Source organism: Pseudonaja textilis, chromosome 2 (assembly GCF_049901715.1).
Source record: "Pseudonaja textilis isolate UNSWEBS1 chromosome 2, rPseTex1.2, whole genome shotgun sequence".
Taxonomy (NCBI): Eukaryota; Metazoa; Chordata; class Lepidosauria; order Squamata; family Elapidae; genus Pseudonaja; species Pseudonaja textilis.
The window spans coordinates 146,059,617-146,071,643 of record NC_141991.1 but is presented as its reverse complement, the minus strand read 5'-3'; the positions used below and the strand labels follow the sequence as shown (position 1 = coordinate 146,071,643).

Here is a 12,027-nt window from a genome sequence, read left to right as displayed (position 1 = left end):
ACAATTTAAAAACAAGACTCGAAAGTGAGTCAGATCATCGCTCGCTAAATTTTTGTAGGCTGAAATCTTGGGCACAACAGATGGAATTCCAGAAGGGAGATTGGAAAAGGAGAAGAAGCCTTTGTGGGAGATGTCCCGCAAAACCTCATCCCACCAGGGGTATCACACACAAAAATCCCCACAGGAGAAGGTTAAGCTCCTTGGAAGATGCAAGGAATTTATCCAGACTGAAACATGAGCAAGGGTGAAGATAGAGCTGTGATCAGATAGGGGAGAAATCCTGTGTTCAGTGGGTAGGAATGTTGAGAGGCAGAGAAAGATACAAGGAGTTGGCACCATGTTGTCACCACACACATCTGTGGCTAGGCAGGGAGCAAAGGGCAGCTGCCAGCTTGCAGAAAGGAGTGCCAATCTGGGCAGAGGATTGCCGCCTTCTCCCAGCAAAGGTGGAAGAGAATTGTAGCTGCTGCACTGAAGGGGGATACAGTATAAACTCCTCCCCAACCCAAAGTCCCTCAAGAGGGAGCACATTGAAGGGAAGCAGGAAAGTTTTCCCAACCCAGTTTGACTGTGGGGACTCACCACCTTCCAGCTGCAGTGTTTTGGGGCTCTTGTTTCATCTGGCGTCTCCTACCGTAGAAGGACTTAAGAAAGAACTTGCTCTGGGCTTCTTTCCCACTGCAACAAGTTAAGCAGGCCACATAGTGGAACGAAGACTCGAGCCTCTTGGAGATTATTTTGGTGCTTCGTTGACAAACTAGAAAGATGTTGCGTATATGCACGTATACACATGTGTGCTTCCCTGTACGCATATGTGCACGCCTACCCACAGGTAGCGATAAGAATGAGCCACACTCACAGGGCATTTCTACTGGGCCCATCCTGAGTTATCCTGCAGATTCCGTGGTCAGAATCGTCCAAATCTCTCGTTCGCTTCCCCTTTATACAACAACTGAGCCTCCAGGGTTGCATCCCCTTTCAGGACACTCCAAGTCAGATGCCTCACCCCTTTCAAAGTTGGAATTGGGGCCATAATTGCAGAGGAGGACGGGGACCATGTGGGAACATCAGAGAGGCAAAGCTGGCTGAAAGAAGGACCATGGCACGGTAGTCCTTCCTGGATGACTGAGTCTCAGTGGCAAATCTTGCCTTCCTCAAATTTTATTCAAATAATGCAAAATAAATTTAGAACAAATTGTGAAAGGGCATTTTATGCGTGAATTGGTCAGAACGGAAACTCCTAGCACCTTTGGGTTGCTGTCCAATCCTCCCCACTAAATGCTTTGTCTTCCCATTTTCTGTATATTGGGAAATGTAGTTCCAGAAAACATGTAGTTAATCACATTTCACAATATAACATATCTGGATAATATCCAGTTTGAATATTTAAATGTGACAGAGCATGTGGGCTGAGGGGAGGAGACTGTTTACATGCTTGCTATTACATTATTTCTTGCCTCCTTTCCAAATAATTCCTTGTGGCATACATGGTTGTTGCCTTTCTCCCACTTTTCCCTCACAATCCTGAAGGGTAAGACGGGCTAAGAGAAAACGCCTGGCTGAAAAGCATCAAGTGAACCTCATGGGTGCCTGGATCCTGGATTTATTGGCCCCTCATCTGGCACTGCCTTTGAGTAACACACTTAGCTGGCTTCCTTAAAAATATGGGTGTCATTTTTTCCCCCATGTTGTCTCAATAACCTCCTGGCCTTGGAGAAAAGCAGTAAGGCCATCTGTGGTTTAATAAGTCATAAACATTATATGTAAAGCAGTTGTGCTCTGGCAAGAGCCAGCCTGCACTTGGCGCAGGGATTGCTGCCGAGAACTGCAGAAAATCCCAGGAAACATGATCTTTTCACCAGACCTGTTTCCAAGCATCCTGTCTCCAAGAGAGCTCTGTCCTCTGGCACTCTCCAAGCCATATAGCCCACGTGAACCATTCTGGGATCTATCCCTTTCCAATCCATGAATCTTGAGGAGGGATGCAGAGGGCAAACTGAATGAGGAGCCAAGAGGGGCGTGTTTCCACTCGGCGATGTGTTTAACTGGTGCGACATCATGTTTTGCCAAAGGCCATGGGAAGGACAAATCCACTGGGGACTGGATTGGAGAAAAAAATTAAGAAGACACATCGCTCCTAGGCTTAAGCAAAGTTCCTTCTCCCAAAGTGGAGCTTAATCCCAAAACATAGGAAAAAGAAGAGTAGAAAAACACTCCCGGTGTTTCTGTTCAGGGCACCGTCCCCTTTCTGAGATGACTGTGGCCAATCTCTGCACATTTAAAGTCCACAGCTTTTTAGGTTTCCCCCAATCCTCCGCAGTGTCTCTTTAATTAGCGATGAAGTAGGGGGGAGGGGCTCTTCTCCTTCTATTTTAGAATTTTCTGACCTTTGTAAATGGGGGTTGGGATCCCGCCGTCTCCTTGTCACACTCCCATTTTGATTCATTATCTGTACAGCACAGGGCCAAAATTGCCATCTCATTCTCCCTGAAGGATAGGTGGTTTTTCCTCCGTGCTGCTTTGAGGAGAGGAGTACAGAAGAGCAATACTCTTAGGCCTGCCGTGGGCTGATGTGATTGATGCACATTGCGTCACACTCACATGGTGCCTGGCTCTTGGGCAAAACAGCCAAGTCCAGCTGACGCTTTTGCAACTATTTCTCTCTGACAAGGGCTGTTAGTGATACGTGCAGTCTTGGGCCGGTGACTTGGAATACAGTCTCCATTCCGGTTTGGTGATCTTGGACTAGTACCTATTTTTAACCTTACCTAACTTCAAAAGTCAAATTGGAATGTGGTAAGGATTAAGTGGGTCGTTCCCCGTTGTTGGAAGAAAAGTGAAGCAAAAACATACAAAGCCAGTCTTTTAATAGCCAAGGACAAGTGTCTCAATTTAGCCAACTCCTCAAAGGACCGATAATATCAATTTTATTTATTTATTTATTGCAAACCCTGCTGTCCGAGGCACCTCTATCACCGATGATACTCTGCCTTTTTCTCCTTGCATTTATTGATTCCTTGTAATCTGCCCTTTCCGTCAAGACTGTTGTACGTGCAAATGAAAACAAAAGTACTTTGGCAGACTACAAAAGAAAGGCAAAACTCTCAGCTGCATCCTTGGAGCCAATTTTCATCTGATATTTGCATGGGACAAATTTAGCAGATATCAGTCACCATAAACCCTAGCTGTTCCTTTTTGAAGACAGAAGGACTGAAAGTAGAAGGAAAAGAATAAATGACTTGCTCAATCCTCACTCATAATGAAGCAATAGAATAGAAACTGATTAATCGCAATTGAAAAGACAGGTTTTAGACAACCCTGCTATTTTAAATAGGTACCTTCTGAGAAAGACACATTTATTTCCTCTTTCTCTATTGAAAAATTCTGGGATCTGTTGTTCCTGAAAGTTTTGGCATTTCTGGTCAATCTTGTTATGCTAATAAAGAATGGATTTAGCTTGAGCTAACAACCAAAGAGATTGCCAAAACTTTGAACTTGACAAGTGGGTTAGAGATGCTTTTTGTTTTATGGGTTTTTGGAGTAACACATGATTCTGTCACCAGAGTTGAGTAATCCCTAGATCTTATCCAGCAACTTGGGGGGGCGGGGGGGAGATAGGCAAGCAAGGGTAAGTATAGGACCTGATCTCATAACCAGGATGTCTTATTTGCCTATCAGCTCATACAGAGCATGAGTTTAAACCGCTTTAATAAAGTTTTGAAGCTTATAAGGAGCTCAGAAAGGATAGAAAATGTGATCCAAACAATCAGAGGAGCTGGGTGGTCAGAAAAGTTAGGTAGGAAAGAGGAAGTTGGAGAAGTCAGTATTTGGTGATAAGCCATATTGTGAGAATGGGTGGGGCGGGGGGATACCCCAAGGTTGAAATAGAGATGCATTCTTCCAATTTCTCCAAACCTCCTGGAGTAGAATCGTTTTTTCTTCTTCTGGGGAAAGTGACTGGGTTGCCTTGTGCCGAGGCTGAGATAATCGCCTGCCCCGTCTCCTTTGAGGCTTTGAGAATTTTACTTGGCTGACAGCAGGGAGAAATTTCTTTTGTGTAAAAGCCACAGCATTGCACAGAGCAGGCCACAGCTGCTGGGGGGCAAATTCCAGGAGAAAACTGTTGCCTCGTTTAGTAGTGTGTGGGTGGAGGGGTAGAAGCTTCCACTATCAGAGGTTGTGCCCAAGCGGGTGTGCTTGGAGCATTGTACCTGGGTCAGCACATTCACAAGTGCTGGTGGTCACTGCACTTGACGGACAAGCAGTTCGCATGGGTAAGCTGAGATGGAGAGCCAGAATAGAATAAGTCTTTGGGTTTGTCAAGGAGTGTGAGGAGATCACAAGGAATGAATGATTCAGTCTTTCTGGCTCCGTGCCCTTGAAGACGTCTCAACCCCCAATCAGAAGTGGATCTGTGGCCAGGATCGGAAAAAGAAAAATGTCAGTGCTTTCCTTCCAAGTGTGAAAAAATCGCTGCGGACAGAACAGTGACCACTTCAATTCATGAGATTCATTTTTCCAGTTATCACCTTGCTTCTCCTATCTCACCAAGAGAGTAAAGCATCCCATTCTTCAGGCAGCAGTCAACACTCTCATCCCTATAAACGTTGGCCTATGAAAATATAGTGAATTCAGAAATGTACTTTGATCACCTCTATTTCTACCTTGAAGGGGTCACTGAGCTACTGTATTTGCATAAAGGCAATATCGGAGACATATTTATACTGCAGATGTCTGTGACAGTTTTCTCCAATGTGTGACTATCTGTACATGGTCATCTGGCCTCAGTAGCTGGGAAAAAGGAGAGCGGTAGCTTTAATTCCTGGGGGGGAAGGCTGTTAAATTAATTGTATCATAAATTAATTTTCAAGCCTGAGAATTACGATTTGGAGAGATTGCTGAGAATTCTGTTTGCAGTCTGTCTGTCTCCTTTGACAAAAATTTCTAAAATTCATTGCACAGAGGAAATAATTGTCCGACCAATTTATTTCATGATCTAACCCAGATATTTCCATGCATTCACTACGCCTTATGGATAATTGAAAAACAGAGAGAATATGAAAACTGATAAAAAAAACATTTTAGTCTATTATTTAATGGAGTGTGGCATGCATTTTGAGTGTTCCTAGAATCAGCCCTTACTATTGCATATCACATATTTCAGACCTTAATTGGTACTACAAAAGCCATTCCAAGAAAGGGTAGTTTTGACTCTGAGCTGATTTATAGGGATAAACTTTTGTCTGGTTGTAGGTATTAGACTGCAAGTGAGAATTTGAGACTGACATGGTTTTCTATGCAAACAAACAAACAAACAAAAAGATTATGCCAGAAACATGCCAGAATTGTTTCCCCTGCATTGCTATCTTTCTGGGTGCAGGGATTCAAAAAAAAGAAAATGAAATACTGAATCATATGAAGCCTCACTAATACTCTGAAATGAATATCTCAAATGCAGGTTTACCATCTGAGAAAATGCTAGATTTCAGATAAAGACACGCACATACTCACACCCAAACACCCACCCATAGGCTTCATTCATTTGATATACTCCATCTGGTTATTGCGTTAATCCATATCCTGAGTTTGTGCACTCCTTTGAACCAAAACCACAACATGTTCACCTGCCCAAATCCCAAGGTTAATATTAATCAAACCTAGCCACATTCCAGGAATGCGGTTGCTACTGTTTTTTCAACTGATCTGGTTAAATGTGTAAATAGAGGGACAAAAATCCCATGTCATCTTCGAATCAGCCTTAGGATGCACACTCTTGTCTTGCAGCCATGGTGTACCTTAGCCGCTCCATGCACAGAGTCACGTATTCACCGCCATTTGCATTTCCTGGGTGATAGATGTCCTCACCTACATGCGGCAATGAATGAATTCCTCAACCATTGCCTTGTTAATCTCCATGGGAAAGAGTTTATATCCCCAAGAATATCCTTTTAACTAGGGACTGGCAGGACAAGAAGCAATAGTTGGGCCGTCCCTTAACCCAGAGATCTGTACTATATAAATAGCATTTTTGAGGTAATTCATGCTGAGGCCCACGTGCACACACGTATTTGGGAACACACCAGCCTGTCCATCACAGCCATGAGGCTGGCACACTTGTGAACAGGAAAGTTGAGAACTGTTTGGGGAAAGAGGGAAACAGATTAAGATCACATGGACCATTGTGGACAGTTCAGGGGAGGCCCACAGAATATTTTCTGACCTTGTGAGCCTGAAGAAGCACCTAGGATTAAATGACCAGGAGACAAAAGACAGAAGGAAAGTTATAGAGAACAACAGAGCCTGCTTTTTATCTATCTCCTTTCCAGCTCCATAGCAGCTACCTTAGGGATCTGGCCTTCCTCTGAATATTTTGCAGGCATAAAGTCTTTTGCCAGCAAAATATCTTTGAACGGAAGACAAGGATGCCTTTCAGCTCAGCCAGCTTTCTCCAGCATAGCACCCTTAACACTTGAGGAACATGATCCAGCTAGCAAGGCCGATTCTCAATTGTGCAATCTCAAAATTCTTAGAACGTGACAAATTAGAAAAGGTTAAGTTAAGTGGTGGCAACAAATGAAGAGGTCTTAAAGGAGAACTGGGAAGAATTAAAATACAATAAGTATTACAGTTCCAAGAAACTACAGAAGTACAAATTCAGGTACTGATTGAAAAAAAAAGGATCCAGACTCTAACCTGAATTTTGTTTCATTGGCTCTTCCCTGACCTGTAAGAACCTTCTGAAATTCTTGCATATTTTAAACATTATGACATCTGAGATTAAATTTCAAGGTGTGCCAGGATCTGATGGTATCGCAGAACTCCAAATTGACTGAATACGATTTCCACTGAGAAAGGTTTTGAGTGACACCCTTGCACTCCTCTCAATCCACAAACTGAAGCAGAATAAATTATAAAAATGGCATGCCATTTTCCACAGTTTATAGGGCAGGACTCATCTTTTTCTACTGCACAATTTAGATTAGATTTAATTGGATTAGATTTAGATGCTGTTTTTAAAAATGTTTTTAGTATAACAAACCTACAAATCATCTGTAGTTCTGGGAACAGCTAGAAGAATGACACTGTTGCTTACTTTGTATTGCTCACCTGGCTACAGGTGTGTTCCTCATCCCGTATACTCTTATTGCCCTCCTTGGTGGGATTCCCATCTTCTTCTTGGAAATTTCTTTGGGGCAATTCATGAAGGCTGGAAGCATCACTGTGTGGAACATAGCGCCACTTTTCAAAGGTAAGAATCTCTTTTTCCAACTAATCCCCTTTCTTTTCTTTATTGCTCTTAGGGTTCATTGTATGAGTTTGTTCATGGTGAAAGGTTGAGCTACCTTCTAATAGCATCTTCTTTCAAGTCGGAACATTTCTTCTTTCCAAGTCAGAACATCACTGTGGGATCTTCAGTGAGAACCAAGGGGATATCAATAGATCGATCTTGGAGATGTGTCCAAATTAGGGTAGAGTAGAAGAATATGGCAAGTTGGCAAAGATTGGTCAGGAGGTATTAAAGAGGTATGGAGTACTTGGATGTATAGAGAAGAATTGCTTAAATATAGACATGATTCTCTTGGTGGCATACAGTACAGAAATAATCAGGCTGAGATCATTGGCCCAAAACATTTGCAATCAATATGTCAGTGAAAACCTACTTGAGCAGACAGTATGTAGTGTAAGATTACACACTGTAATCTTAGAAGCCAGGAAAAGAAGTCCTCCTTTTTTTTTTTTTACTAACGATCAGAAGTAGTTTTTTTCATCACTCTTTCTTCATTCATGCAAACCCAAATTACATTACTGTTTGATGAAAATAGTGTTCTGTTTCCAGAATTTAAAATACGGACATTTAGCAAATGCAACTACCTTTTATATCACTCATTTTCATTGTGCAATAGTGTCATATACCCTTTAGGGAAAATAGCCCATTCTTTTTTCAAGTAACTGAATTTTTCCAAACAGGACTGGGATTTGCTTCCATGGTGATTGTCTTCTACTGCAACACGTACTACATCATGGTACTTGCCTGGGGCTTCTACTATCTGGTGAAGTCTTTTACAGCCACCCTGCCATGGGCAACCTGTGGGAATCCCTGGAACTCCCCAGATTGCGTGGAAATCTTCCGACATGGAGACTGTGCCAATGGCACTGCCAGCAGCAACCTTACCTGTGATGAACTTTCTGATAAGCGGTCACCTGTCATCGAATTTTGGGAGTGAGTTATGGCATTGTACCCTTCTGTCCTAAATTGACCTTCCAGTTCTCCATTCTGAGCAGGGCCCTGCTCACCTGCATAGATGGAGATCTTGGATCACAGAGCTGTCCCTTTCGGGTGGTCACCCTTTCTCCCTCTGTTTTCAGGCACAAAGTGTTGAATATTTCAAAAGGCCTGGAGTACCCTGGGGCTATCAACTGGGAAGTGACCCTGTGCCTCCTCTCTTGCTGGGTCCTTGTCTATTTCTGCGTTTGGAAAGGCGTCAAATCTGCAGGAAAGGTAGGAAGCTGTAGGGAGATGGTCTGAGTCAATGTGGAAGGGAGGAGAAGGTGGGGAGAAATTGTGAATGAATTGTAACAGAGGTCACACGAAACTCCAGAAGATGGGTAAATTCCTTCTCTTCAGAGCACCCACTGGCAGTCGCCTGCTTCCTGAATCCTCCCTGCTAAGTGTTCATCAGCCCACTCTGAAGGCTCTTACCTGTGGCGATGATGTGGCTCTTGAAGAAGGGGTCAGGAGGGCCAGGTGGAGGGTGAATGGAAACAGGTATATACACAGTCCCAGGGAATGGAAGGAGAAGAGAACATTGAACGAAATAATCATATGAAAATAAATTCATGGAGAAAAGTGCATTTTGGAAGCGACTACAGGTGAGGGGAGGTACGTGTGGCTGATGGGTGCCTGCATCTATCTAGAAGGATTGGATTGATCTTTGGGAAACTCTGAGACATGCAGGAGGTGAATAAGCCTTAAGCAATCCTCTGTTTTCAATTAAGGCAAAGAAGAATGGTGGTTGCTAAGCTTAGAACATTAGATCCTCACAAAGGTCAGTCAGGAAATGGAGAAAAGAGCAGGACTCAAGTTAAAATTATAGTTAGGTTGGGGGAGAAAGATATCTAAACAGTATTCCTTAGACTCCACTGGCTCCTGATTTACCGAGTGTTATCCTTTGTAAGAGATCCTATCTCCCATCTCAACTGAGACTTCCTGAGGGAAATCTCTACCACATGGTTGGTATGTTTTTGACATTTGATTTGTACACCATCCAGAGTCCCTCTGTGAGGGAGAAAATTTTGGCACATTTCAGGGTTCCTGTTTGTGAAAAGAGCAAAACAGAATTTCTGCAAAATTGGGTGGAAAGTCTCAGCTTCTAAAGCGGTAGTCATATTTGTCCACTGCAACTGAGGCATCAGCCTTGTGATTTGAATTCTTAAAAATTAAAGTTAGATCCCTGCCTTCAATTTGTTCTCCAACTCTGAAGAAAATGTGTAGTGGTTGGACATATAAAGCTGCCTTGTCCAGCTAGGTTGTCAACGGTGTGTTCTCTGGCTAGAAGCAATTCTCCTGGATTGCAGGGGAGACCAAATGACATCTGGTGTGGCAACCTACTGTACAGAGGCCTCTATTTTATCAGGTCTGCCATTTGTGATTCTCCAAATACAAATGCAGCCAAGGAATGAATTCTGATCTTAGACATGAATAGCGTGGCTCACGAACTATTCTTTCTGAATGTAAATAGGGGCCTTCCTTTGCACATATCAAAATTTCTCTCTGAGTCATATGTTCCACCCACCCAGATACCTAATGCCTGCTTCTCTTTTTCCAATGCATAGCCAGTGCATCCAAAATCCCACTCATCAGCAAGTTCCATGCCTAAGAAAGGCTGGCATTCTCACCAGCCACTGGAGCTGAGGGACAACAGCCTCAGGTCTCAGCAGACAGGCACTTGCACATGGTGCAGCTTCTCACAGCTGGCCACTCTTGCAGTTCCTGTGGCCTTAGGAAGGGGGAAGCAGTGCTGAAAGTCAGCTAGGCTGCCTGTCCAGAATAGCATTCTTCCCCTTCTGGCTGCAGAAGCCCAAAAGGTCTCTTAGGAAGCTTCCAGAGGCAGGCAAAAGCTCTTAAGTATTTCTCACGATATGTGTTGGAAGATGATTTTTGAAGTCATGCCTGAGCACTTTCCAGGGACAAGCCATCAGTTATCCATTCATGGAGCTTCTTATATCCTTGAATAAAATGAAGTCCACTCCTTGAAGCTTTTATCTTCTATACATTCTCAACATCTGTAATTTTATTTTCCCCATTGGTAACCAAGAATGCCTTATAATCCGGATCTCACTCAGTGGTTCAGACGACCTCTGTCTCTGAGCATGTTAAGGATCTTCAGATCAGCATGTCTGTAGCTTTAAATTTTCTGATGCTGCAGCAGATGAGTCAGCTGCTGATTTTTGCCTTCTCCTCTCCCCTAATAAGCAGGAACTGGGAGAGAAAGGCAGCAAGTGTTGGAGACCCAGATGTTGATTAAAGAAAGCAGTAACATATATACATATACGCATAACCTATTTGTACAGCAAGTCCTCAGGTTAAGAACGCCCTGGTTTAAAGTTGACCCACAATTAAGAATGGAGCCTACTCTAGCAGAAATCAAGTTAATCACACAATGGTTCAAGATAAACACAATGGTTTATTACACAATACTATTGTACAATGATACTATTCCAACTTACATACAAGGTAGACTTAAGGAAAGACCTGAGGAATGGAACTTATCCTTAAACTGGGGACTGCCTGTATTTACCCATCCAAAATATTTTGTAAATTGTAAAATTTACAGAGCAGGGCCGGGAAAAGCAATGTTGCTGTTTTTTCCTTTTCGCTCTGCCCTCGTTGGATCTATCTTAAAAGATAAAGAATCTCTCCCCACCCCACATATACAGATTGTAAAAGCAGCATTTCTCCAATTAGGGCATATGCTTTTTAAAACGCAGTTATTTTAGATTCACAGAGCTGCTTGGATTATATCCAGTATGATTTGTGATGGGGGGGCGTGCAGAGGGGGTGAGTGAAAATATTTGCCCTCCGCCCCCCTTTTCTTACTTTTTCAAATGGGAGGGGGGAAGATGTTAAACAAGATGGGTTAAACCTTGCCAATAGCTTTGCATCTTTTGCAGCCAAACATTCTGGCCGTGGAAAGTCAATAGTTCGGTTCTCACTTCTTGTGGGGGCTTCACAAAGGAACTAGGATGCCACCTGCAATCCACAGTTTGACCGCCTCTGGTTTAAATCATGGAGCACGACCACCCAAAAGCAGTACAGGCCATTAGAATATCTGAGTCAGAACTTCCCATCAGAGTCTTGCAATGTCCTTTCAAGGCATCTAGATGCCCTGTGTGAGGGTTATCTCCTTCTGCTAACAGAAGAGCTGACCTTGGTTTCTCCATCTCCTATTCAGACGTTCCAAGAGGCCTCAGTAGTAGGGCTAACCGGTGCAGGACTGAGTGCTCCCTAAGAATAGTGGCGTTTGATGAAGAAACCAAGCTGGTACCAAACTTTGTGTTAGTTCTAGGCAATTTCCCTTCCCATTAGTCACTAATTTTTTCTAAAGTAGCAAAGCGGGAAGATAGTCCAACATTTTCTACATCTTAGAACATATTTTACAGAAACCTGTATTCAAAAGAAGGTGTGGGGGGGGCAGATATTATAAGCGCAGGACACGGTTCCCTGAAGGGATCAGCCCGGAAGTTTGCTTAGCTAAAAAAAGAGAAGCGCACACCTTAGAACACAAATGCTCCCTGGGGTACACTCCAGTGTGGGAAAAACTACAGCAATTGTCCAAGGAGCAGGTCAGATGTCTGTCTCTTCAAGGGGAATTCTGCAATAAGCTTTAGAGAAGCCCCAAGGCTTCCCACAGTAAACTAGAAAGCCATTCTCCTGACCCATTAACCCTCTCCTATGCCTGCAAAGTGGGGGAAAAAGCGACTGTCCAAAGTGAAAGGAAGATCTCTCTTTGCAGAGAATGTGCTATT

General features: G+C 43.3%; 1 protein-coding gene across 1 annotated transcript in view; it reads left to right on the top strand.

Annotated features, from left to right (window-relative positions):
• Nucleotides 1–12,027, top strand: part of SLC6A8 (solute carrier family 6 member 8) — a 34,983-nt gene that overhangs the window by 1,361 nt on the left and 21,595 nt on the right. The window contains exons 2-4 of the mRNA XM_026711373.2: nt 7,118–7,249; nt 7,969–8,221; nt 8,368–8,500. Of these exons, the coding sequence (XP_026567158.1) occupies nt 7,118–7,249; nt 7,969–8,221; nt 8,368–8,500 (518 nt within the window). The remainder of the gene's footprint in view (nt 1–7,117; nt 7,250–7,968; nt 8,222–8,367; nt 8,501–12,027) is intronic.